This window comes from Arachis stenosperma, chromosome 8 (genome assembly GCF_014773155.1).
Source record: "Arachis stenosperma cultivar V10309 chromosome 8, arast.V10309.gnm1.PFL2, whole genome shotgun sequence".
NCBI lineage: Eukaryota > Viridiplantae > Streptophyta > Magnoliopsida > Fabales > Fabaceae > Arachis > Arachis stenosperma.
In genome coordinates, this window is record NC_080384.1 from 14987690 (window position 1) to 15014645 (window position 26956).

At 36.6% G+C, this 26956-nt stretch overlaps 3 protein-coding genes across 4 annotated transcripts; 2 read left to right on the top strand and 1 right to left on the bottom strand.

The window, feature by feature from the left end:
• Positions 1-277: 277 nt before the first annotated feature.
• On the top strand, positions 278-4508 carry LOC130944716 (sulfate transporter 1.3-like). Its single transcript, XM_057873193.1, has 13 exons — positions 278-628; positions 724-772; positions 952-1159; positions 1260-1440; positions 1778-1843; positions 1942-2055; positions 2161-2277; positions 2370-2496; positions 2757-3043; positions 3132-3322; positions 3438-3523; positions 3649-3725; positions 3859-4508. The coding sequence occupies exons 1-13, from the start codon at positions 278-280 to the stop codon at positions 4000-4002; spliced, it is 1998 nt and encodes a 665-aa protein (XP_057729176.1). The 3' UTR covers positions 4003-4508.
• A 1005-nt stretch (positions 4509-5513) lies between these two features.
• LOC130945042 (uncharacterized) lies at positions 5514-9710 on the top strand. Of its 2 annotated transcripts, XM_057873694.1 has the most exons (8): positions 5516-6143; positions 6281-6402; positions 6793-6996; positions 7164-7223; positions 7589-7727; positions 7981-8099; positions 8548-8778; positions 9075-9710. In XM_057873694.1, the coding sequence occupies exons 1-8, from the start codon at positions 5522-5524 to the stop codon at positions 9267-9269; spliced, it is 1692 nt and encodes a 563-aa protein (XP_057729677.1). In that variant the 5' UTR covers positions 5516-5521; the 3' UTR covers positions 9270-9710. The 2 variants fall into 2 exon arrangements, with proteins under 2 accessions (XP_057729678.1, XP_057729677.1); XM_057873695.1 differs by lacking the exon at positions 9075-9710 and having other exon boundaries at positions 5514-6143; positions 8573-8778.
• A 157-nt stretch (positions 9711-9867) lies between these two features.
• On the bottom strand, positions 9868-23326 carry LOC130945041 (acetyl-CoA carboxylase 1-like). The gene is made up of 32 exons (XM_057873693.1): positions 22784-23326; positions 21461-21839; positions 20839-21045; positions 20598-20759; positions 20285-20377; positions 20098-20193; positions 19844-20017; positions 19451-19544; positions 19163-19350; positions 19031-19081; positions 18909-18948; positions 18561-18685; positions 18359-18475; positions 18191-18265; positions 18042-18098; positions 17828-17932; positions 17504-17590; positions 17229-17420; positions 16965-17153; positions 16699-16809; positions 16527-16613; positions 16271-16447; positions 15780-15857; positions 15563-15685; positions 15077-15346; positions 14612-14952; positions 14204-14441; positions 13743-14098; positions 13441-13654; positions 12649-12825; positions 10387-12540; positions 9868-10259 (listed from the first exon to the last, which is right to left on the bottom strand). Exons 2-32 carry the CDS (start codon positions 21806-21808, stop codon positions 10203-10205), a joined length of 6783 nt encoding a protein of 2260 aa, XP_057729676.1. The 5' UTR covers positions 21809-21839; positions 22784-23326; the 3' UTR covers positions 9868-10202.
• Between the last annotated feature and the right edge of the window lie 3630 nt (positions 23327-26956).

Genomic DNA, 26956 nt, shown 5'->3' on the forward strand with positions numbered 1-26956 from the left:
TGACTTAGACTTATCACAGTCCTTGGAGCTATATTATCCCATAACTTCACAGCTCCTACTCCAGAATCAAAGCTTCCTTCAGCTTACACTTGTTCCATTCAGGTGGGTTAAAAGTTGAAACATTTTAGAACTTTGTATACATTATATTTCATCATCAGGCTGCATCTAAAACTATATAAGAAATGCTTATACATATATGCACCTGGTTGTGTTATGTATTGATAAACTGAATGTAACATAATAACCTTGTATAGGAGGTGAAGGGGCATTATTGTTAATGTCTTCAATGGGTGCTTCAGCTGAAGAGAACCTTGAAACAAAACAGATGGATGAGAGAAGCTTTTCAATATCTTCATCACAAGGCCAACAACAGGCACCACCATATGTGCACAAAGTGGGAATTCCTCCACGACAGAACCTGTTCCAAGAATTCAAGGCCACCATCAAGGAGACATTCTTTGCTGATGATCCTCTAAGATCCTTCAAGGACCAACCGAAATCGCGAAAGTTCGTCCTCGGTATTGAGGCGTTGTTCCCCATACTCAATTGGGGGAGAAGTTATAACCTTAAGAAGTTTAGAGGAGATCTTATATCTGGCCTAACTATTGCGAGTCTTTGCATTCCCCAGGTACTAAATTTTCATTACTAAGATCATGAATTTGTGCTTTTCACTTGAAGATATTTTAAGTTCACTTTTCTTAATAATTGACTTGAAAAAAACAGGATATCGGATATGCCAATCTTGCAAAGTTGCAACCACAATATGGACTGTGTAAGTCTCTTAGCTTGTCCAAAGTTATCTAACTCTTAAGTTAACTTAGGAGTTTATAAGTTTAGGTCCTCAAATCAAACTTGAGTCGATTCAACTAAATTGTGAATTCATCTAAACTCTTTGGTTTGATTACCTTGCTTTTTTTGGTTGGACTGAGTTTTTTGTGTTGCCATTTGCAGACTCAAGCTTTGTTCCACCACTAATCTATGCTGTCATGGGTAGCTCCCGTGATATCGCAATAGGACCGGTGGCAGTGGTTTCTCTCTTGTTGGGAACCTCACTTAGTAATGAGATTGATCCTACTACACATCCAGAGGAATATCGGAGACTTGCCTTCACAGCCACTTTCTTTGCTGGGATTACTCAAGCAACACTTGGGATTTTCAGGTATCATATACAAGGGAATTTGTATTTACCTTTGCCTAAGCAAATGAAGATTCCACGGTTTACAACATCATATGATGATGATTTTTTCTCTTGTTTTCAGGTTGGGATTCTTGATTGACTTCCTGTCCCATGCAGCTATTGTTGGTTTTATGGGGGGTGCTGCCATCACCATTGCCCTTCAACAACTTAAGGGCTTTCTTGGGATTAAAACAAAAAATTTCACAAAAAAAACTGATATTGTCAATGTGATGCATTCAGTAGTCTCCACAGCCCATCATGGAGTATGTCTCTCTCTCTCTCTCTCACGCAGCGCACGCACACACACAAACAATAATATAGGATTATTTATACACATGCCAATGATATATAATAATATGTACTTATTGTATATTCATAGACTAATCACTGTGTTACCATATAATAGAGTGTTTCGCCTACTAAATAAAGAATATTGAATCACCTAGATGGTGATGGAGTAATAAGGATATACAAGTGAAAAAAATGGGTTATTCTATCTATCACTGCTCCTTATAAATAAGTCCTGCCTAAACAACAATTTCTAATTAGTGTTTTCCTTATGCATGCATGAAACTGATTGATTTATCTAACATCTTGCAGTGGAATTGGGAAACTATACTCATTGGAGCAAGCTTCTTGGGTTTTCTTCTATTTGCCAAATTCATTGTAAAGACATTAAACCTATTAATTTTGGCTGTTTGTTCTTTTAATTCTATAGGTAGGATTGTAATGATCCTCTCATCATTTTCTGTTATGTGGATCAGGGAAAGAAGAATAAAAAGTTCTTCTGGGTGCCAGCAATTGCCCCATTGATATGTGTTATCTTGTCCACTTTTTTTGTATTCATAACACGTGCAGATAAGCATGGAGTAGAAATTGTAAGTAAAATAGATAGAACCCTGTGTTATTCATATGATTGGAGTCAGAATCAAGAATGACTATAAATGCAGCAGAACTAAATATGTGTCTATTTATATGTGAAGGTTAGAGACATTAAAAAAGGGATCAATCCTTCATCTGTTAAAGAAATATATTTCACCGGTGACTACCTTGGGAAAGGTTTTAGAATTGGTGTCATGGCAGGCATGATAGCACTAACTGTAAGTAATAAATCTTGACATTAATGTATACCTCTCTTGAAAAGTTTATATTCCTCCATATTCCAATCAAACCGTTGCATTTCCGCTATCAGGAAGCTGTAGCAATTGGAAGAACATTTGCATCTGTGAAGGACTATCAACTGGATGGAAACAAAGAAATGGTAGCATTAGGAGCTATGAATGTTGTAGGTTCAATGACTTCATGTTATGTTGCAACTGGTAAGCTTGAATTCAACTTCATGAAATAACTAAAGTGATAAGTATTATGAGCCAAAGGAAAGAAAAACTAAGTAATAACTATCCACTGTTTGCTTCTACTAATAAATCAAAATAGGGGAGAAATGAGTCTATCACTCTTCACTATTGGCTTTAAGGACTTTGGAATATTAAAGAGAATAAGGATTATAATCATCTTGTGGTATTGTTTTGTGGTACATCATGAAGTGCAAGATTCTAATCTATCTTTCGGTTGCTTTCAGGTTCTTTCTCTAGGTCAGCAGTGAATTTCATGGCTGGTTGTCAAACTGCAGTATCTAATATTGTGATGTCTGTAGTTGTGTTCTTAACCCTGGAATTCATCACTCCCCTTTTCCATTACACTCCAAATGCCATTCTTTCTTCAATCATCATTTCTGCTGTCATCAACCTTGTGGACTATCAGGCAGCTATTTTGATTTGGAAGATTGATAAATTTGATTTTGTTGCTTGCATGGGAGCATTCTTTGGTGTTGTTTTTGCCACTGTTGAGATAGGACTTCTAATTGCTGTGAGTACTAAATATTAATTAATGTATGCTTAGTTATCTTATGCTTTCAAAATGTGAAGTAGTTTCTACTGGCCAATTTTTGTGGCAGGTTTCTATATCCTTTGCAAAGATTCTACTACAAGTTACAAGGCCTAGAACTTGTATTTTGGGGAAGATTCCTAGAACAACTGTGTATAGAAACATCCATCAATACCCAGAAGCTAGTAAGGTTCCAGGTGTACTTATTGTGAGAGTTGATTCTGCAATATATTTCTCCAACTCCAATTATGTCAAAGAAAGGTAGAAGATGTGTTCCTTCTTTGTTTGAAATTGACATATTCTGCATAAAAATTGTTTAATATCCCTCTCCTAATCTACAAAAGGATTTGAAAGTGATGCGATCTCACTCTTGCAGGATACTAAGATGGTTGATGGATGAAGAAGAACAAGGAAAAGGAGACTACCAAACAAGAATCCAGTTTTTGATTGTTGAAATGTCACGTGAGTGTCTCTCTATTCTCTACCTTGGTTTTTGTCTGATTTTTATGTCAAGCAAGAACATACTGTTCTGGTTTGTTAGTTTTCTATAAGTATTAACTAACTTATACTTTGTGTTCTTTGTGCAGCCGTTACTGACATAGACACCAGTGGCATCCATGCCCTTGAAGAGTTACACAGAAGTCTTGAGAAGAGAGATGTTGAGGTAACCAAACTATATATTATGGTTGTTATATGAAACAAATGAAATCAACAATAATTCAAGCTGAACATATTATCATGGACAACTAGTATCTTACCAAAAGGAGTTTCTTTAATTTTTCTTTGTTTGGACACAGCTTGTTCTGGCAAATCCTGGCCCAGTGGTGATTGACAAGATTTACACATCAAAGCTTGCAAACATGATTGGTGAGAACAAGATCTTCCTCACAGTTGCAGAGGCAGTTGCATATTGTTCTCCAAAGCTAGCTGAGGACCCATGAAAGAACAATGAACAATGATCTCAATTTTGCATTCAAACAGAGAGAAGAGAAGAGAAGAGAGAGGAAACTGAAATGGGACATGCACAAATGTGAAATGTTAAAAGAGAAGGGAGGCCAATGTGGTTTCTGCTATAGTCAACTATAGGATCAAGAGTGAGGGAGATGGTCCATCACTACTAATAAAAAAAAGGAAATAATAAAGTTGGTAGATGATAATGGCCTATCTGATAGTTAGTGCTATATGATATGGATATCCTTATCCTAAAGTGGGCAAATACATATACATGCACACAAGTATAGTATAAGATGTAAAATCATTAAATAACTCTAATAAGCATTAACTCCTTCCCTTCTTTTTGCTTGAGAAACAAAACCATAGGAATCTAACCTAGTTGTCTGTATAATGAGAGGGAAAAGTGTATTTTTTTTTTTTTAGTAAGGGAAGCTGTTCATCTCTCACTCTCTGTAATCTCCCTGAAAAGTAATTACTTTCTTTTTCTGTATTATGTATTACTTTTTCTACCATTTGGTGGTTGTGATTCTTGGTGCTAAGGACGTTAAGCATTGGATGCTGGATATGTAAGCAATGTTTGGCTCTTGAATGAACCAAGAGGCAAAACAACGCCAGATTCATACATACAATCAAGCAGGCTTCGTAAAAAGCAAAAGAAGAAAAAAAAAAGGTAAAAAGTATGTCTGATGTCAGATTCAGACACTGAATGTACGAAAGTTGTAACAAATCTTTAACCATTTTCTCAATTGATGCATGGTGGTGGTAATAATAATAATATTGTACTATGTAGCTGTTTTAATATTTTATTATTATTATGCTGCCTTTCTTTTTGGTCTTGAAAAATTAAGAGGGGGCCGGGGCTTCAACGGGGGAATGCATGAACACCGGAAAACGTCCAGGTGGTGGGGACTTGGGAATGGTGAATGCAAATGCACATTCAAATAGTAGTTCCAATATTTACTTTACTACTTTTTGGAGGTCCTTTCATGGAATTATATGTTTCAAGATATACCCAAAAATTTACTACTTAAAAAACATATAAGCATTTCAATACTTCAAACACATTAGTCTTAATGCTCAATCATTAACAAGACAAATGATCTTCCTTTGAAAATTTTCAGTGACATTGTGTTTTGACTTTATTATCATTTAATGAGGGGAAAGGAGGAAAACGACTGAAAGCAAAGCTCAATTTACTAAAGATGTGTCGTTGAAGAAGAAACGAGCCTCTCATTTAATCTTTACTCCTACAGTCTTTAGATACAAGAATGTCTTCCTTGACTCCCTGTCATCATCATGTTGATATTTTAAGACTTGATGGTTTTTTCATGCTACTACAAATCTACAATGATGATGATGATGTATCTGGGTCAATAGTCAATACAACGAAAATTTCCAAATTGCCTAGATATGGGCCTTAACTATTTCATGGGCCTTATATGGGCCAAGCCTCATTGAGGATCCGGGTGTGGGTACGGACAAATCACAGGAGAATGCAGATAACGAATGTTACGAGCCTCAGAAAAACCAAACGCAGTGATGGCGCACTTACCCGCCCTCCGGGTTCTCCTTCGCCACATTAACTGCCTCATTCCGCCACCGCGCACATCTATGCCTGCACTCTGTACCATCCGTGCCACGTGTCACTTCCTCCTTCTCTCCCCTAAACCTCGCAAACTCCACGCCACCGCAACTTCCAAAGGTCCAGAGAACCACGCGCTGCTGCTCAACAGAGACGAGCGCGTGGCGAGAAACGTTACTCCAAGCGATGTAGTTGAGAAAGGGAGCACAATCGCGGCGATAGTAACGTCGTTGGGAGGTCCACCTGCCGCCGTCGGAATCGTTCGACTCTCAGGTCCTTCTGCGGTTTCCGTGGCGGGTCGAGTGTTTCGACCCGCCAAAAGGAGCAAGAACAATGATTGGAAACCGACGAGCCACGTGGTGGAGTACGGAGTCGTTTTGGATTCGGAGGGGAATGTGATCGATGAGGTTTTGGCGGTGCCGATGCTGGCGCCAAAATCTTACACGCGCGAGGACGTTGTTGAGATTCAGTGTCATGGAAGTGAAGTGTGTCTGCGCCGAGTTCTCAGAACTTGCTTGGAAGCTGGAGCTACACTTGCTCAGCCAGGTCTCTCTCTCTCTCCCTCTCTCAACTTTGCTTCTTACTGTGATAGTTAGTTAATTGGAGCAATGCTTGCAATTAATGAATGTTTTTGTTGTCTGAAGTAGAGTTGTGTTCCGAATTTCATTGTTTGTTTTTTTCAGGAGAGTTTACACTTCGTGCGTTTCTAAATGGTCGGTTGGATCTATCACAAGCTGAGAATGTTGGAAGGTTGATTACCGCCAAGTCTGTGGCTGCTGCAGATGCAGCACTGGCCGGAATCCAGGCATGTCTAACTCGAATTTGGTTTGATTTGATTTTGCAATGCAATAAAATGTGTTTGTGATTGTGCATTTTTGTTAGTGTTAGATATTAGATGGAGAAATTCTAAAACTCTCAAGGAGCACCAACTAAATTGTACTCATTCAATTATAGAACGACAGTTGAGGATAGAAATTATCACTTGCTTGGACATTTTTAATATAAAACGTCAGTCTCTTATTATGTAGAGCGTAATCTAGCTGGTGCTGCTTCTTGAGCATGTAATAGTTTCTTTGTTAGATGGGCTTGTGTAATTGCATTTAATGGTTTTGGTATTTATATCTGTTACTTTTGACTGCTGGGGAAGTTATACTGAAATTTAACAAAAAAAAAAAAAACGTTTCTTCTTGGATAGGGTGGTTTCTCCTCTCTTGTAAGATCGTTGAGAATGCAGTGCATTGAGTTGCTCACTGAGATTGAAGCTCGTTTAGATTTTGAGGATGAGATGCCTCCTTTGGATTTGAATATTATTATGGATAAAATTCATAGCATGTCGCAAGATGTTGAGAGTGCATTGGAGGCAGAAAATTATGACAGGCTTCTGCAGTCTGGATTACAGGTATGATCTGAATGACGCCTTTGTATTAGTCCATTGCAAACTGTAATAGTTGCTGAATATTGTTCTCTTTCAATGAAGACAACTTTTCTACGTCCATGTTCATTTGAATTTCATCAAACTGTAATAGTTGCTGAATATTGTTCTCTTTCATTATGGTTTTCTTGTAGATAGCAATTGTTGGCCGTCCAAATGTTGGCAAGTCAAGCCTTCTAAATGCATGGAGCAAAGTAAGTCCTGTCATTTTATCGATGAAATATTAAATAATTTAATTTGATATTTGTTTCATTTATGGAATCTTCGGCCTAGGTATTAACCTTGCAATGAGAGATTGAAAAGTCAAGGCTACTTTGCCACACCTAGGAAGGCTAAATATAATATACTACCATTTCTTTTTGAGTTTTCTCATGACTTGACTTTGCTACCAAGATTAACAAGCTTTTGTAAAATTTGTTGGAACACAATTAGCTGATCGCAACTAACGTGAAATGAGTCACGTTTTTTTTCCCTGATAATAACTTGATGATCATCTAACTGTATTATTTAACTTTTTGATTATTTAACTTATTGAGCATGGTGTTCTTGTAGCATGCAGAGTGAGAGGGCAATAGTTACTGAAATTGCTGGAACCACTCGTGATGTGATTGAAGCAAGTGTCAGTGTCAATGGTATCCCTATAACCCTTCTTGATACTGCAGGAATCAGGGACACTGATGATGTTGTGGAAAAGATTGGTGAGGTTTTCTTTCCTTTTAGATCAACGCATATTTAAGTTTTTATCTTGCACCACCAAGGAGACTGATTTATGTTATGATTAGTGTATGGATTACTGAAGCACTGGAATAAGTCTTATGTTTGTAAGGGATATCAGTTAGGGATAAGGACTTCGTCTTATGGCAATAAATATTGTGCATGGATGTCGGTATTTTTCTTCTTACTTGAACTCATTTCTCCATGTACTGATATTTATTTCTGTTCCCTTAACAGGTGTAGAGAGATCAGAAGCTGTTGCTAGGGGTGCTGATCTAATTATCATGACTGTGAGTGCTGTTGAAGGGTGGACTTCTGAAGACACCAAACTTCTAGAAAGGATTCAGTCTGCTAAGGTTTTACCCTATAATCCTCTTTCTTCATTTTCTTCGTATCTTGTTCATGATATTTAGTATTTATCTTGATATAGATAGAAATAAAACATTTTTATTTTGGGGAAGAAAGATTTGGATAATGCAAATTTTGGCACAAACATTGGCTAGCATAGAACTAGACAGGTTACCACTTTCTTAATATCGTTTCAGAATTCATATGAAAAACTGGCAAACACCACTTGGCCATCTTATAAATATTGAGTTATTGACACACTCTGATTCTGGGATAAAGGCCCTGAAACATTATAATATTAAATTATACCGGATATCTTTCTTTTGGCATTAAGATTGATATGTGTGATTATTGTCTGTCATTCTGTTTAGAAAGTGAAAGTTGTTTGTTTGTTTTCAGTCTTTACTAAATCTTTTTGGGTTGTTTTCCATCCTATTAAAATCTTTCTTTAATTAGAGTTCAACTGGATCCTTGATCCCAGTAATACTTGCGGTCAACAAGATAGATTGCAATCCACGCGCTGAGACAGATTGGGACAGAGGATGTCAGAGTCATGATATCTTCAGTAAACGCGTGTTTACGTGTGCTGTTACTGGTCAAGGATTACAAGACCTAGAGAGGGCAGTACTAGAGCTTGTGGGACTTGATGCCATTCCTTCTGGGGGTCGCCAATGGACTGTCAATCAGGTACTTTACCATTTTGGTTCTCTCACAACTCCCAAAGTCTTAGCTTTAAATGTCTCTTTTTACCTTTTGCATGGGAGAGTGCTGGGATCATGTATCTATATTTTGTTTGAATTGAACTAGAGGTGAAGGTTAAGGATATACCTCTTTTACCAAGTGTTGCATGCACTTTTTTCCAATATTTTTCTACTACGTGACTTTTTCCTAAGACTTGCAAGCACACAGACACACATAAAAGAGGGGTAAAGATAGGATGTGATTGCTTTATTCATTTGTTCTGATATAATTGTATGGTTCAGAGACAATGTGAACAACTTGTTCGGACCAAGGAAGCTCTTGAAAGGTTACAATCGTCAATAAAGGAGGAACTACCATTAGATTTTTGGACAATTGATTTGAGGGATGCTGCATTATCCCTTGGACAGATAAGTGGAGAAGATATATCTGAAGAAGTATTATCAAATATATTTGGGAAGTTCTGTATTGGTAAATAGAAGGCTCACTACATGTACTACATAGAGATGTTTTAAACATATCCCCTCCATTCTGTTATTCTGTATGACTCTATATCAAGTTAAGTTCATCTGGGCCTGTAGCTCCCGGTGTACCCCCATGGCTTTTTTTTTTATTTTTTAATCATGTTTCCCTTTTTTCTTTTTCTTTTTCTGGACCATCCCTTTCTTTGTATTTGTATTCTGCCACCAGAGGAAATAATTTCTCTGTCTCTTGGGCTTGTCGACCAAAACAACAGGCTCTCTAGTGAATACTAATCCCTCGTAATGAACCAAAAAATAGTTTTACTAGAATTAATATTCAATGTATAAATGAAGTCCCATAAAAGAAAAGAAAAAATGAAGTGTCCAGTGTCTCACTGATAAAACGTTGATGTTCATTTTTTATATCGTTATTATTGAATAAAGCGCAAGATTCATCTATTTTCCTTCATCTATTTTCCTTCAAATTTATGCCCATCAATTTCAATGAGACTTGGTAGCAACGCCTAAAGATATATAGTACGGTGTTCACTTGAACTGCACTCACATTAGTGGATTAAAAAAGCAGCAGATTGGTAACGTGACATGCTAATATAAATTGACCAAAACTTTTCTTATTCAAGAATAATAATAAATAATGATGTTGATAATAATAAATGTTACAAATTATTACAAATTTATTGAGATACATGACATGGATGAATTAACCAGCAAATAAATAGAAGGAATCTGGTGGTGCTGGTTGTGATCCATTCCCAGACTAAAATTACAAAGCTATCAACATCTCTCATATACACTTTGAAGCAAGGGATGATACAACATAGCCAACGGATTGCACTAATAAAATGGATACATGTATGCGACTATCAACGTAGTAAACACTAAACAGTGAAACTACGATTACAGGTATGCTTGCCTTCTAACTTCTAAGTTCTAACCAAGTACTTTTCGAAGTTCTTCCGCCAACTTCACCCGACTCGATGGCTCCAACTGCATCACATTTTATAATTACATGTCATATAAACGTTTCAACTCTTAAATAAAAATAATAATAATTAAATGAATGATGGTGATAATTAACAGTTAAGGAAACAAGAATTCTTTTGAAGTGTTTTACCTTGCTTAAAAGAGCAGCAAGTCCTTGAGGCAGAGCTTGCAAATCTAGAACCGAGTCACCAATGTTTGTCAATTGAAGCAACACTTTCTGTGCACGCAATTCCTTCAGTTTATCCTCATAATTCGATGGATTTTCCTTCCAACTGAAGAAGGCTTCATCGTCCAGCCAAGCATCTTTTCTACCTTTGGCAATGTTGGAACTCAAATACCAGTTTTTGACCAAGTCCATGGCGGAAACATGTGACAAATGGTCACCAGCAGCTTCTCTCACATTGTTGATAAGTGACTGCTCACCAATTCTCCTGTACAGTCTCCGGTAGAAGACGGCGCGCGAGTTACCCCAGTCCAGAACTTGTCTTATTACCCCCTTAGCAGCCATTCTTAAGGAAGTATCATGAAGTTCAGCAAATTTGGTAGCTATCTGGGTATACAGAGGCAAAAGCTGTTTTTCGCGAGATTTAATCTGCTGCTGTAGAGATTCAAAGGACTCGGTGTCCCTCTTGTCCTTAGCCTCCTGAAGTTTTGCCTTCAGAGTTATCAACTTCTGATCAAGTCTACCCATGCACTCCAACAATTCCCTTGTTCTAAACTTAATCTCAATCATCCCTTCTGGTTCAAGGACATTTCCTTTAGCTGTTCTGTCGGCATACATTTCAATGTGGTCGGAATTGATCCGACTGTCAACGACAACCCATGCTCCACCACGGAGTTCACCCATCATTGGGATGTATACAAAAATGGGCTGCTTGTATGTTCTAAGGTTCTCCACAATTGTCGAACCAGCCTGGAGAATTCCTTCGAAAAGGTCCCTCTGACCACCAGAGAAGCCTCTCCAGTTTGCTAGAATGAAAAGTGGGAGCTCTTCTCTGTTGAAATCCATTATTGCTTGGGCTGTTTTAGTAGCAGAATCAGGGAACCACACTTGGCCAGCCTGAGGAACAACTCTCTCATGGGAATCAAGCTGGCCCGGATCAGCAGGTATTATTTGCATCACTGTCTGTGTTTCTACAGCAACAATCCCCACAGGGATTCCTCCAAGCTTTGCCCTTCCTGTAACGACTGTCCTTGCCCATCCTTCTAGTGTCTCCACGAAGCTGTCCTTGTCGAAAATTCCACCGAGCCATCTTCCATTACCATCCAAAGTTCCAGAAATAGCAGCACGAGGATCACAAGAATTTTCTGGTAAGTACTCCACTGGTCTTTCAGGAGGGTCAAGGGGCTTTACGATGGGAAGTGAGCCACCTACATGAGAAGGAATGTAGCTAAGCCACTTCAAAATAGCAGAAACACCTTCAAGGTCATCTGAAACTGTAAGATGTACAACTCCATTAGTAGCCATGATTTTAGGTCCACCAAGTTGCATGTGAGAGCTGTATACCTCCCGACCAAGAAGTTTGTTTAGTGCTGAGAAACCAGTAAGAATTATAGGCTGATCAAGCCTCTGTATGCATCTCATTCCAAGCCTAGCAAGATAAGCCCCTATTCCAACAGTCCTACCAGTCACATATGTTAATGTGAAAGTTTCCTTGTATGCCCTTGAGTAGGAACCAGCAATGGCTCCACTACCACTCAAGTTTTCAACCCCCAGGCCATCCTCTTTCCCAACAATGGTATCTATTATCCATCTGGTTTCACCGCTTTCAAGCTTTAGCTCGTGTGCAATCACAGATGATCCAATCCGAGCAAAATCATCAGGTGTTAAATATACATACTGAAAACCATGCTCAGGGTTGGACTCCTCAGACCAACCAACTTTAAAACAGGCTTTGACTTCCTCGGCAACACCTAAACGGGCACCAGAATTTGCTGCTAAATAAATTAAAGGCAGTTTTTTTGCACATGCAAGATCAGTAACTGCACGGAAGAATGCATCCTCTCTAGGGCCAAAAGAACCAGCCTTGAATGTCACATCATTTGCTACAACCAATATTGTCCTTCCGGATGGGAATTCGGGGGTACACATGTCCATAAACCAAGCTACCATGCCAACATCATTGAGTCCAGCAGAATGCTCCACAGGAACAAGAGGAGTACCCCAACTACCCTCTTTGTCAGCAAATCTAAGCTCTGTTACCTTTAACAGATTTTTATCCTTTGGTCTTCGAAATCCTGGCTGTTGGATTGCCCACGACTGTTCCAAGGCTGTTTCAAATGCCTGCACGAAGCATTTATCCTCAGCAAATATAATTTGATTTGCTTCTTGATCTAGTCATTAAAAGGAGCAGTCCCATATTTCAACTGTTATCCATTAAATAGCACTTACCAGGGGGAAATCATAGCAAAAAGTGGTACTGTTCTTTCTTGCTGATAGACGTTTTCGATCAATAACTCCCAAAGGTTGATAAGTTTCATTCACAGGTACACCATGCAGTGGACCCTTTACAGTGATTGAACTGTATACCACTCTATGGGTATTGGTATCTTCCATTTCTCGGTATATCTGCAAATAAGTAAATTGGCAATCAAGTCAATATACTAATAATCTTCATTTACTATCCCTTCAATGCAGAAATAGCCAAGAAAGAGAATTTATTGGTAACCAGTCCAAGCAGAAGAGTGAAATTGAGGTCACATATTTAATTCACTAATGGTTGGTCACTTCCATATTGATACTAAGAATATTTAAGACATTAAATAAATAAATAAAAGAAAAAACGAGTACAACATTAAAGAGGGTCATGCTTCTGAGTTCTAACTATTTTCCCTACCCAAAGAGCTTTATCTATAAAATATGTTCTTGCTGCAGATTCCCAGACTCAATGATGAACTGCTGGTACATGAATTCTATCTATCACATGCTTCATTATTCTAAAAACTAATAAAAGGATATGGACTATGAAATTAACAATTATAAGCTGACTAGTGTATCTCTTATCAAATATATGGAGGATACTCCTTTTTCATTATTAACAGAACCGTCTTCTGGTTTGTAGGTACAAGGTTTACCCAAGAAGTTTCGATTAATGATGTTAATACGGAAGCCGATACTTAGTTTTCTTGTCACAGGGAAATTTTGTGCTATGCAGGAAAGCTTTCCTTTTAAACTAGGACTTACATGTACAGTGCATGTATGACCTGTCACATTGTTTACAACAATCCTCCATGCGCCATTTGCCTGTGCACAGGCTGCCATCCAGAGCTTGACTTCCCAAACTACAACTCCTAATCTATGCATTCTTACACCAACCGATGAATGGATTTCATGTGCTAGTTCTTCCAAGGTTGCCTCAACTGTTGTTTCTTCTTGGCCCGCATCTATGTCAACTCTCCTGGAATTAACATCCAAGTGTAAGACAGACAAAAACTTATTTATCGTATGTTAAGAATCTGAACAGACAAGTATGCAGCCATAATTACTTGGGATAAGGCACAAGATCATTTATTTCCTGCTCGCGTATAATATAGAGGTACATATGAGCGTGTTCAGGTCTGATAGTGGCATTGTGTGAATTAAGTTCCAACTCCTCCATTGCAGCCATCAAGGACCTAAAAATGCTCCTTGAAGTGAAGGACATAGCCAATTCGGTACTAGGTGTTTCTGCATCCGTCCTTTGATACGAAGAGAATCCTTCATTTGTGGTTGGCTGTCTTAAAAGTGTTCGAAGAAACATTCTTTGAACAGGTTGAGGCTTTTGGTCCATAACAGTGTACAGATGCCATTGACGATCTCGAGAAGGAGTATACCGTATGTTCTCATAGCCTTTAAGTTTGTCCTAAAGGAACAAAAATGTTGAGTTAATGATCAAGCATAGAAGTGGAAATTGTTTCTTTTCTACCTTCTAGGGTAGATAAGGGACTTTAGCCATGAAATAACTAACCAATTCAAGATAAATGGATAGCGGTGGTTCCAAATGACGCAACAGAGGTTCCTCCTGATAATAGAGCTTTTCTGCTGACCAGTGAAAGGAGTGCCTCATCGGGGTACGCCCTTCATCCCTCTGTATGATACAGCTAATTACTCCAACACCAGTACCTCGTATAGTGGAGCCTACTTCCTCTTCTTTTAGTATTTTCGCCAACTTATTGATTCTTTCTTGAGCCTGATCCTCGTCACCACTACAAAGCACAAAAAAGTAACTTGTCAAGAAGATATTGTAGGTCCTAATAGGAACTTTAACGAAAAGGATACTAATAGTTGATCTATATAAAGGAGAGAGAGAGAGATTAATAGTGCCTAATTGCTGCATCAACAATTCAACATATATAAGGAGTTACTGTAACAGTACCTGTCTTGCAGTAAACTCATCTGGTTGTTGATGCCCACTAATGCAACATGCATCATATTACCATGCTTAACTGGTTCACCAGCAGCACTTGAAACTGCTTCATGAAGATTGTTGGTTGCTTCCTTTAACGCAGCAGTGATAATTGCAGGCAAAAAGTGAAGAGATTTAATTACAACCATTACGCCCCATTTTTTCTCAGTGTGTTTCTCCACCAGCGTTTTATCTGACATTTGGTCTTCAACCCCACTCTTCCTTTCAATGTACTCTTCTAAGAACTCCCATGAAGCAATAAGACCAGATCTGTGCCACTGCATTCTGACACTCCCTTTGACAAGATACGGCTGACAGCAGATATTAAAAATTAGAAAAGCATATGATAACCTCCTTCTACCCTCACCTAGAACAAAAGATTAACAAGCAAGAAAACAATGAAAGGATCAAATAGCGATAGAAAAGCTGAAATACCTGGTAGAGTCTGCGTATATAAGTTTCCACAACCCTTCTTTGAAGGGTGTGATCACTGTGATCAAATAAACCCACCAAAGCATCTTCAACTGCCAAAGGAGCACTAACAAGGTCCTCCATTCGGTCATTAATAGCGCTTTTCCTCTTGGGAGTATCAATATTTTCACCATCCTCAGTGAACATCTCTAACTCAGAAAGACTTCTAGCAATGTTGGATCGAAGTTCACTCAATTTAGTTTGTTCCAGCAATTGACTTGCCTTTAGGGCCAACTGCATCAAGATAATTACACATAAGGAATCTGCTAAAAAAGATCCAAAGAAGATAAAAGTATCATCCTGATTCCTCAATACGGGGCAGTAAGCCGATAATTTATATTCACAAATCTTCCCTGGAGAAGAAACAATGACATCTGAAAATGAAACAAGATGAAGAACATAGAACTTTGTTTTTCAGCTTGAGCAGAATATCCAAGGGTAATGTCCAACCTGAGAATAGTTAGTATGGTTGAGTTGAGAGAAGCGGATTAATTGATCCCTGTAGGCAGCAGGATTTGGGTAAACCAGTTTATCCATTAGTCGTAGTATCAGCTTATTTTTGCTCTTGATACCCTGAAACCAATGAATGTAGTTAGTAATATAGTTACATAATAATGTAACATGACTTGAAGGAAGCAAAACTCTCAAGCTGAGTAAAAGTTTATACCTGATGTGAGAGGACTATATCCACAATCTTCAACAGATCTTTCTTATATTGAAGACGGAGACGTTCAATTACATCAGCCTAGACATCAGGTAAAAGGGTAAAGGTTATTAATATTCTAAAAAATTAAATGATAGATAAGACATCTTTAATTTTAGAAGAGCTGCTTGGTTTGTTCTAATTTAGTTTTTTGTATTATAAGCCTCTTGTAGGAACAAGCAGGGAAAATGAAGTTACCAAAGGGGAGTTTATCCACAACACCACAAGATAAGTAAACATTTGATATAGATAACAGAAAAAATTAAAATGATCAATTGTGAGTGTAAAAATTAGAAGTAATAGGGTGGAGAAACAACAAATGACATATGTTTTTAAGTTCTAATATCACACAGAAAAAGAAGCCTCACTCTAGCCCTTGCTAGGATAAGGCACAAAATTAACAGATTGTTTTACAAATACAATACCTGCATAACGATTGAAATCATCATACTAACCTGTATATTATCACTAAATAGTTCTTCAACAAAAAGATACTCTTCAAAAAGGGATTGGACAATTTTACGAGCATGGCTCTCTCTTCCACCCTCATAGGACTTCACAAGACTCAACAGAGGTTCAATCAGCCTTTCTTGAGCCCCTTTTTCTTTGTTGGGACATGAGGACAAATGAGCCTGCAGTTTAAAATACACATCATGAATTCACATCCAAAGGAAGTTTATCAAAATGAGGAATTTGATGACAGGAACTCACTTCAAGAATTCCCTTCAAAAGTTTGGCAGGGAAATCAACAACTTGGAAGCTTGAAATCCTCTCGTACTCCTTATATTTCGATTCCAACTGACAAACCACAAAGGCAAGGCCAGCTCAGGTCACTGTCTAGAAGTAAATATCAGAAGGAAAAGCCACCAGGGTTTCACTTTACCTCATTTTTCAGATCTTTGGGAAGACGGTTTGCTAGAACTGCAAAGCACTCTTGCCATTGAAGGAAAGGTAATTCAGGACTATCAAGGCAATTGAGCAAACTTTGCACAACCTGAGATAGAAGTCAGATTCATTAACTAGACATGCATATACAAGTCTAAGAATAATAAGGGTAAAAAATTTCCTATCGATGGCGAAGAGATTATGACAACCTGTGAAAAGAGTCAAATTTCAATATTAAACAACTCACTGTAAAAATTTACCCACCTCATCAATATTGTGCTCATAACCAGCAAGAATCATCTGTGCAGCACTTAAGCTTGCAGCACATTTCTGATGAACTTTATCAAAAGTTGCAGTGGGTGGGCCCAGGACTGGGAATTTTCCATTGAAGGGTTCTGCCTTTCTTACTGCTGAAGGATCATCTAGATCAAGCCTTGCTATTAGTTCACCAGCCTACAAAAGATAGTGTTTTTTTAAACCCGTCTTTCAATTTTTGCAATTAAACGTTCAATGTGGTGCACCATGTACCTGCATCGGTTGACCTTCAGACATTTTGAAATGAATAACCCCAGAAGCAGGTGAAAGAAGTGGCATGCACATCTTCATGACTTCAACTTCAGCATAAGGTGCGTCAGCATCAATATGGCTGTCATCTACAACCAAATACCTCATAAGCTTGCATGGTGTCTCTGCAACTAACTTCGATGGATCATGATCATTCTGCCAAAATAAATGTTTTTGAGACGCGCCTCACAGTAGGGGGGAAAAGGATAGAACTTCGACAGCCAAAACAAGTCATATACCTGAAGCAAGCAAGTCCTTCCATCAATTAGAAGGCGCGTTCCAGCAGCTTCTTCCTCTGCATATATAACATGACTGTTTCCATCCAACTGTATATAAGTAGGAACTACCAGTTAATAGCTTCAACATCCAATATATATAGAAAGGACCAATTACTTATAGTGATGTCAAGCATTAAACACTGACATTGACTAAATTGATGATAAAGTTTTGTACAACATGCAACCCCAAGATATACAGAAACTATAGATGCATCATGCAAATTGAAGTTTATGATGTGCAGAATGAATAAAAAGATACACTTCAGTTCAGAGAACAATACTTGCCTGCATCAGCAAACCTCCATCACGTAAAGTATGTATCTCAGCTTCTACTTCGGATTGATTCATTCTCAATCTATAACTTCCAGACCCTCCTCGTACCATGTCAATCTAGTAATTGTTTACAATTTGGGAATTACAAAATTGACCACGATCTCTGGTAGAATAAAAGGAAACTACAGAGGATGTCCATCAAATGGACAACTATAACAATACATACCGTGTATTTGCTTCCTTCAATGTTCAAGGACACTTGAGAATGCACAAGAGATATATGCTGGCGTAGTTATAAACTCAAATTAGTATTGATATTACTAAGAAAGGAGCTAGAGCTATGAACTATTCATTTCTCCCATTTAGAAACAATACCTTGGGAGGGATTTGTCCCTTTTCCAGATAGCCAACATAGTCTGATACCAGAGCTGCACTGCTTGCAGAAGCTTTCTGCATTAATTGGAAAAATCACATCATAAATTTCACTATATGTAACTAACAAGAACTCACTGAAATATATAAGTGAAAAGAAAACTTTCTTACATAGAGGGCCCCTCCAACAACAGAAAGATACCAGGGAGGCCTCTCTGCTCTAACCCTCATCGCAATTCTACTGTCCAGCCATCCCGTGTGAATTTTGTTGTCTCTGTAGTCTGAAGCCTGTGAAACCATGTACCAGTGTCACTTGTGTGTGCTCAAAATTTTCTTAGTTCTTATACATTGTCATCATGAGAGAGTAACTTACATTCAGAAGATCAATGGTATAATCAACATTGGTACGAATCTCTCCACGAATTTGAATCTCCTTCAGCCCTAGAACCATATTTGCTATAGCTAAAGCCCTAGATTCTCCAAAAGCAAAAACATGCCCTGAGGTGAAGAACAAGACATTAGAAATTAAAAGACAAGGTGATAGTAAATACATGAACAAAAATGAAAGAAAGCATCTTATAGAAAATTGATACACTGAAGTTAGAAATTCACCATTCACCATGTATCAATTTACAAACTCAAGTTCATAATTGGTATCTTGGACAAATGAAGGTCAAGATTATTCTTTACTATTATTATTTAACTAACAGATATTACTTACCAAACTGAGAATCTGAAAACTCGTGTATTCCTCCTCCAGACTGCAAGCATATAATTCAACAAAATTCAGTCAGTACCTCAACATCAAATGAACAGCTGAATCTGAAGAAGTAGAAGATTTACCTTAACAGAGAAGTATGCCCACACATTTGGCTTGCTTTTAAAGCTAAGCTCCTGCACAAATATTTTAACTCAGTACACAATATCAAATTCACAAAGCAAGGGATAAGATTGCCACTGGATGTAGTAGTTAACCTGCACTTTCCCACTTGTAGGCTTGAAACCATCATCAGGGTCCTCACTTGTCACTCGCACAGCCACACAGTGACCTTTTGGCTTTGTGGATTGTGCTTTGTCAAAATCAAAAGGGGTAGCCAAAGCTGATGTTTTCCTCCAAGCATCATTCCCCCCACCATGTTCCACCCCATAGAAACGTCTTATTTCTGTAAAATGAGACGCATAGAAGAAAACAGAAATCAACCCTCAAGCAATTGGGCAATCAAGAAGAAAATGAAAGAAATAGTAAGTTATCTGAAGTTGTACCAGGGAGTTGCCAAAGAGGGATACCCATCCCAATTGCAACTTGTGCTGCTGGCAGATTTATCTCCGCTATCCACTCAGTAACAGGGTGCTCAACCTATATGCATATCAAATGCAAAACAATCAGTCAATATTAAATATATAAGGGAAAACTAAAATGAACATATAAAGGATAAGAAAATTAGGAAGAAATGACTTCAAGTATTGCATACATTCATAAACTATAAAAACATACAGAAGCATTTTCAAAGAGTAAATAGCTAAGCTCAAATGGCTGTTAGTGCAAAGTTTCAAGCATAATCATAAAGGTACAATATGTCGTCATAATCAAAAGTCAAAAGGAGTATTAATCAAGTCATAAGAGCGCGGACCAAAATGAAGGTTTAAGTACAAGACCTGTAGTCGAGGGTTCAATTCCAAAAAGTAGTACTCGCCAGTTTCCATACTGAAAAGATACTCAACAGTAGCAGCCCCAACATAATTTACAGATTTAGCCAACCTTCTAGCTGCCTGTTCTAGTTGTTTCACCGTTTGTGGAGGAGCTACAGTAATGGGACCCTCTTCAATAATCTGTTACAGAAATGTGATTAGGTCATTTGTTAGATTCATTTCACCCAGCAATTTTATGTGAAAACATGAAACTTCCAAACCTTTTGGTGCCTCCTTTGAACACTGCAATCACGGCTATGCAAAGCTGCAACATTTCCATACTGATCACAAAGTAACTGGACTTCTAGATGTCGGCTCTATTTGGAAAAAAGAAATTATACCATCAGAATATGATCAAGAATCCAAAAATCATGATCAAACAAATTATAGTTCAGCGGCTTGTCTAACCTGGGAGGCAACCTTCATTATAAATATAGGTGAGCCCGGAACTTCACCTTGGACTTGCTTGAACAATGCCCTTACCTCATCATCATTATGAACCTGAAATATCCTTGTGATGATTACTTTCTAAACTTTGCCAGAAAAAGAACACAAAAGTAAGGTTACGACAAAGTTCCTCAAAAGGGTATTTATCCAATTTTCTTTAAGCAAATATTTCATATACTCCCAGAACAAAAATCAGCTTGCAAGATTAACTGAATAACTGTAAAAATCTTATATGATTTCCAAAATGCCTCTACTGATCACACAAGAAGCAAACCTTTCTTATGCCTTTACCACCACCACCCCAAGATGCTTTGATCATTGCAGGGTAACCGACAACTTGACAACTGGCAATTGCTTCTTCTGTTGTATAAACACATGCTTCCCGGTAAATTTCATCAGGAATAGTAACCAAGCAACTATCGGGAGGAATTTTCACCTATAAGAAGAAAATTTAAACTCATAAATTGAGCACTCGGGACAGAATAAAGGCACGATCACTGGGGAATGAAATTTACATGAGAACCACTCCATGGAAGGGTTGGCACTTCTGCTGCTTGAGCAATCAATGATGAACCAATTTTGTCTCCCAGTGCTGCCATAGATACAGCTGGAGGTCCAAGAAATACAATTCCTTTTGCTTTTAACGCATCTGGAAGCTCAGGATTTTCTGATGCATGACCCCAACCTGGCCACACAGCATCAACCCGAGTTATCTCAGCCATCTGAAATATATATCGCATACCAGTCAGCAGACATTAGAATTATATCACATAAGCTAAAAATATCATTACTGCACAGAGTCACTGAAAAAAATCAAGAACAAGTTGCAGTGACTGTAGACAAGTACACAACAGAAATAAATAAAGTATGCAACAAATATTTTCATTAAGGGTATGTTTTGTTAGAGAGTAAAAGTGAGATGAAAGCTTTCATGGATGAAATGTAATGAAAATTTTCATCCCATTTCAGCTTGAACCAAACATACCCAATGTACAATTTCATGTCTAGATTCATGTGGGGAGATTCAAAATCATAGTTTCTTCTTGACAACATTTGAAACCTTCAACTTTCCATAGCAAAATCTGCTTCAGTAATTACTTTTGAAGAACAAAATCTTGTGAAATAAACTTCACACACCTCTACAATAAGCTGCACATTGGCATAGTTATTGTTATTGGTCCCACCAGGTACTTCGACAAATTGATCGGCTATTCTGATATGTTCTGCATTGATTCTCATGTCCTCTGGAGTAGCCATGGCAACCAACAAGATAGCCTTCTCCGTACCAAACGTCTCATAAGCCCAGCTCCTCACACTGCGTATAAACTTGACTGCGGCCATTCCATTGTTTGCAATTAATATACTATGAATTGGCCTTGTTCCCCCAAGTGCATTGCAGTATTCATCTACTTCAGATATTGTAGCAGGGTGCCTGTTAGGTACCACACCATTTGTGTATCCATTTCCACGCCCAACACCAGCCATTCTCGTTCTCCTTCTATTTAAGTCCTATGTGCTGCACAGTAGAAACTAGATTACCAGAAGCTGAAGAAATTTGAAAATTTGAACTCATTTATAAATTACACTTTTTTTTATCAATTGATAGTGTTTGATCACAAATAGAATACAGGTAAATTTTTTTACAAGTCCTTATGTAACTTATTCTATATAAGAAACTGGATTTACTTATAATGACCTGAGTGTAAAAACTAAAAAGGTATTACACATATATCTCATCTCAATTACCACATGCATCCATTATCTCAAAAAGTTATACAAATGCAAGCATCTAATTGGATGACACAGTGTAAAGTGCATAGCGAATAAAGTCTGAGAAACTCAATATAAAGCATATGACTAGCAATAGAAAGACCATGCTAAGTTTAGACCAAGTTAACGAAATTGGGTTGGAAATTTGAAAGGTTCTGTTTGGTCAACCATATTTGGACTCAGTTAGACACTTCAATTTTGCAAGCATTAGTACTGTGAATGATGTGGTGAACTCATTTAGTAAATAATTCCAAACGTGAAAAAATTCTATTACAAAACCGTTCATTATACAGCAACTTTCTCTGCAAGATATAAGCAGCCAAACAAAGCTCTCAATTGCAATAAAAAGAGAATAAAAGGAAGCAATCATCCAACGATAACAGACCCACCTTTTTCTAATCAATTAACCCACCAAGAACATGCAATTTGAAATACCACAAAAAACAAAGTGTGAACCAACCACCTAAGGAAAATAGCCAATTACTTTATCGGCTTAACAAACTGCATAAAATAGGGGCATAAAACTTAAAAGCTTGTTCCTTTTCTTCATAAAGAAATCAGAATTCAGCTCAAGGGTCGAGCTTTGAGTGGGAGGAGAGAAAAAAAAATCATCACACAGAAAGAAATCAAGTAATGAAACTCTTAACAGACTAAAAGAAAATGAAGAAATGGATGAGAGAGAGGACAGACCTCAGTGATGGGAGTGTGTGGGTTAAGAAATGAGGAATTTTTGCGTTGTGGAGTTTGGTAATAACGAAAATTGGTGGGAGTTAGGGAAGCATTTGGGAGGGTGAGAAGTGATTAAGGGAAGAGAAGAGATGATCATGCAGAAGAGAAAGAGAAATAGAAATAGAAAGAAGAAGAAGAAGAAAAAGAAGAAGAAGAAGAAGAAGAAGAAGGTGGTTTAAGGGAGTTAGGTTTGGTATTGGGTTGAGACTTTGGTGGGTCTCTTGAATGAAGGTAGCACGTGGAACCTGCCCCTGCCAGCCACCCAAACCCACACCTTCTTTCTCTCTCTAAGTAAGTAGCAGTAGGAGTAGTTCGTAGCTACCACCTCCTTTCTCTCTCTATTCAATTCAATTCAATTCAATTCAATTATGGGCGACTCCAAATTGGGGATTATTGTGCAAATGCAATGCTTGATTCAGTTGAGTGGGTAGTTCGATGGTGTTGCCCAACAACCCTTCCTTCCTTCCTTCTCTTATTATATGGGATCATTAGCTGATATGAGTCATGAGTCAAACTTGGATGCTGCCTCCTTTTTCTTCTTTCTCTCTCTTCTTGTTAAACTAACTCCCATCTCGCCCTCTCACTATCCCTTTCTCTCTCCTCTCCCTCTCTTTTTTATTTAAAAAATAATAATAATTAACAAAGCCGAATCTATTTATTTGTAGGTGAATACTCTCGTCATAATATCCTCACATGATGGTGTTGCCAACGTTGAGACCAATTATTACAAATTTAATATTTTATAGCGTAAAAATTATTTATATAAAATTAATAATTAAAATTTATTAAATTTATTAAATTATTTAGCAGTTTTAATTATTAATTTTATGTAAATATAATTATATCTGAGTCTTTATTTTTTTATAATTATTGATAAAAAAATAATAATAAAAACTTATATATTCAATATTTAAAAAATAATATTTATGTATCAAATTTCAGTTAATTATATAAAATATATCTTAAAAATAAATTAAACAATCTATATTTATATACAAATACATAGTAGTTAATTTTTTGTATGCAGATAATAATTTTTAGAAAAAAAAACAACTGTACAAGTGACACTACTCACACTAGTTATTAATTAAGGTGTTAAATGTAATAATTTTATATTGAAAAACTAAACTTTTGATTTTCAAAAACCTCTATTTTATAAAAAAAAATTGCACACAATTTTAAAAAGAAAATTATTCAAAATAAGTAACTTTAACTAGTGTCTTTGTAGCATAATTATTAGTGAAAAAAGAATAATTTTAATGTACTTACATTATTAAAAATAGTAGTTATTTTTTATGACGCGACATCAAATGATATAAAACTATTTTGCACGGGCGACAATACATTAAAATTAAATTTATAAAAAAATTAAAAATATACTTGTACTACTCCAAATACCTTAACGAACAATTATAGTGTAAGAAGATTTCTTGCCCGTACTTAAGAATCATTCAGTTCTTTGTAGCCATGAATTATGATTGCAACTGATGCAATCCCTTCTTCAAGCTTTTGACTTCTTTTATTGATAAATTTACATACATGGGAAAATGATCGGCCCAATTGAGAAAATGGGGTGGATGAAAGCTTGAATCAATGGTGAAAGAGAATACATATAGATGTTAATTAAAAAGTGAGGTTACATTTCAATTAAATAATACGGTTGATAGCTAGGTTCATATATATTGATATTAATTTAGCATGGTTTTCAGTTTATGGTTGGGGGTTAGGTCCATTCATGAGTCATGACAACCTCACCTCTCTTGTTGCCTACTATCCTTGATTTGCCCTTAATTTTATGGGTAAGGTGGGACCCACAAGATGCAAAAATCCAAGAGCTCTTGTTTTTTTGGCATATTGAATGTCTTTTTCGGTTATTAAAAAATAAAAACTAAAAAATTAATCATACAATTTTGTACATTCAAAAATTATATTTCTAAAATTTAAAAACTGCATATCCAAAATTTATGTTACTTAATTGTATCAGCTGGATTTTATTTATTTTTCAAAATTTATTCTTTTTATCTAATATACAAAAATTCAATAATAATACTTGATAATTAAGAACTAATAATAAAATTTTGTGTCTTATTTATTTGTGATGAAGGTTATTTTTATAAAGCTGTTACTGAATTAGCTCTAATTTTTTTAAAAATTAATTATTAAAAATACATTTGATGTAAATAAAAAATTTTAAGAATAAAATTGAAATAAAATAAAATTTAAAGATATTTTTAAAAGTTTGATAAACTTTAAGAACAAAAATATATGTTATCATAATAATTCATTTATTATTCTACCGTATAGAATCAGCTATGGCGCAGACTTCGCAAACGATTATAGTCTTGAAACTTCTAAACACTTTTTTTCCTTTTTGTTTTTGATTTCCTTTTTTCAGCTTTCTTTGTTATATTTTATATGAATAGATAAGAAAAATAATCTACTAGTCAGATTATTATATTTAAAAAAATAAATGAACTAAATATAATTTTTACAAAATAAATAAAAATTAAAACTCATAATTTATTACTCTATTTATTACATCTAATAACAAATTATTTTTAAAAAAATCTATACACTCTTTTTATCTAAAGCACGTTAGCATTTGTCCAATTGCTAATGAATATTATAGGTGACAAAAAAGAATTATTGTAGGTGAAAAAAATTTACTAATGAATATTTTAAAAATATAAAAATAAAAAGTTTTAATTGAAGAGCCAACAATTAACACATAAAACTTATTTAACGGTACTTGATGACAACATTCGGAAGACAAAGAGGAAAAAACAAAAAAGAACATAGTTCCAACTTCAAATTCTGTGATGTTAAAAAAAATGGTAGGTAGGTGATGACCGGTTCTATTATGGTATGCTATGTGTCGAAGTAAACTCTGACCAATAACTTGGTTTTTACTTGGAATGGATTTTCTTTCTTTGGGGAATGCATGTAATCATGTCAATTTATGATTTATTATATTATTATTATGCATACATGCTGGTTGGCCAAACATACAAATTTCCAAAAACGATTCATTCCCACCACAAAAAATTGGGGACAGAGACAGATCCATCTAAATATTCAACGTATTCTGGTTTTCTTCCTTTGATTCAATTAGACTAGTGGCTATGAAGCAATCAAATACTGAAGGCTCGGTAATTCATCAACTTGGAATACAATGTGTATGTTATTAATAAATCAACTATACTATCTGTATACCAAAATCAGCTACCAAAGTAAATTATCAGTATAAAATACATATTGAAATAGAGTAAACTATTATTTCTACCCATAAAAATTGAAAACGCTAATATATCTACCCATAGAAGATAAAAACGATCATTTATACCCATAAAAAATTGATTTCGCAAGCAAAAGTACTCAAATCCTAAATAATTACATAAAATTCTCAAACTACCCCTTCTCTTCTCTCACGCACATCCACCCTCACTCACTATCTGCAGCATCTAAACCATCACTGCAGTAGTATCATCTCTCTTCCTACTCTCTCTCACTCACACTCACTCACTTTTTTCTCTCATGTCTTGAACATCAACATAGCCCAACCACTAAAAAAGAACAAACTCAAATCAAATTGAAAAATAGAACATGCATAGATTCAAAATAAAACCCTAATTTCTTAGAACCTTCACAAAAAATTGTCAATTTCTCATATTCAAGATCACTATTTCGTTGCAAATAACACAGAACATTAATTCAATTTTGGCAACGCTGGAAGAATATGACGCTAGGTGGAGAAGAGAACAGCGACGCCAAGAGAAGAAGATGAAGATACAACAAGCAAACCAAAATCTAAATCATCAGCACCATCCACTCTTCGCAGCTCTCTGATTCCGAATTCTTTTTATTAGTTCTACCAACAAGCAAACCAAAATCTAAATCATCAGCACCATACACCACGGACGCAGCACGTGACTGGTAGAAAAAGTCAGTAACCATAGCTGCGTTCTCCGCCATGTCGAGCCTCCCTAAAAACGCGATCTCCGCAATGACCACAAGTGCCACCACAAGAGGTATTAGATTCGAACATTTTCGCTTCGGAGCCAAACCCGGTTGAACCGATGAAACCGGTAAATCTTCGTGAGTTGACTCGATTCTCGAGCCTCGCAGGTTCTGCAC

What these genes read in the sequence shown, in the direction of transcription:
- LOC130945042 (XM_057873694.1), top strand. Translation starts at nt 5,522, where the DNA reads ATGTTACGAGCCTCAGAAAAACCAAACGCAGTGATGGCGCACTTACCC. An exon ending in CAGCACTGGCCGGAATCCAG is followed by an intron (nt 6,403 to 6,792) that starts GCATGTCTAACT and finishes CTTCTTGGATAG; the next exon opens with GGTGGTTTCTCCTCTCTTGT. An exon ending in AAAGGATTCAGTCTGCTAAG is followed by an intron (nt 8,100 to 8,547) that starts GTTTTACCCTAT and finishes TTCTTTAATTAG; the next exon opens with AGTTCAACTGGATCCTTGAT.
- LOC130945041 (XM_057873693.1), bottom strand. Translation starts at nt 21,808, where the DNA reads ATGGCTGGTGTTGGGCGTGGAAATGGATACACAAATGGTGTGGTACCT. An exon ending in ATGTGCAGCTTATTGTAGAG is followed by an intron (nt 21,046 to 21,460) that starts GTGTGTGAAGTT and finishes TATATATTTCAG; the next exon opens with ATGGCTGAGATAACTCGGGT. An exon ending in TAATGAAGGTTGCCTCCCAG is followed by an intron (nt 20,194 to 20,284) that starts GTTAGACAAGCC and finishes TTTTCCAAATAG; the next exon opens with AGCCGACATCTAGAAGTCCA.
- LOC130944716 (XM_057873193.1), top strand. Translation starts at nt 278, where the DNA reads ATGTCTTCAATGGGTGCTTCAGCTGAAGAGAACCTTGAAACAAAACAG. An exon ending in CGAGTCTTTGCATTCCCCAG is followed by an intron (nt 629 to 723) that starts GTACTAAATTTT and finishes TGAAAAAAACAG; the next exon opens with GATATCGGATATGCCAATCT. An exon ending in TCTCCACAGCCCATCATGGA is followed by an intron (nt 1,441 to 1,777) that starts GTATGTCTCTCT and finishes AACATCTTGCAG; the next exon opens with TGGAATTGGGAAACTATACT.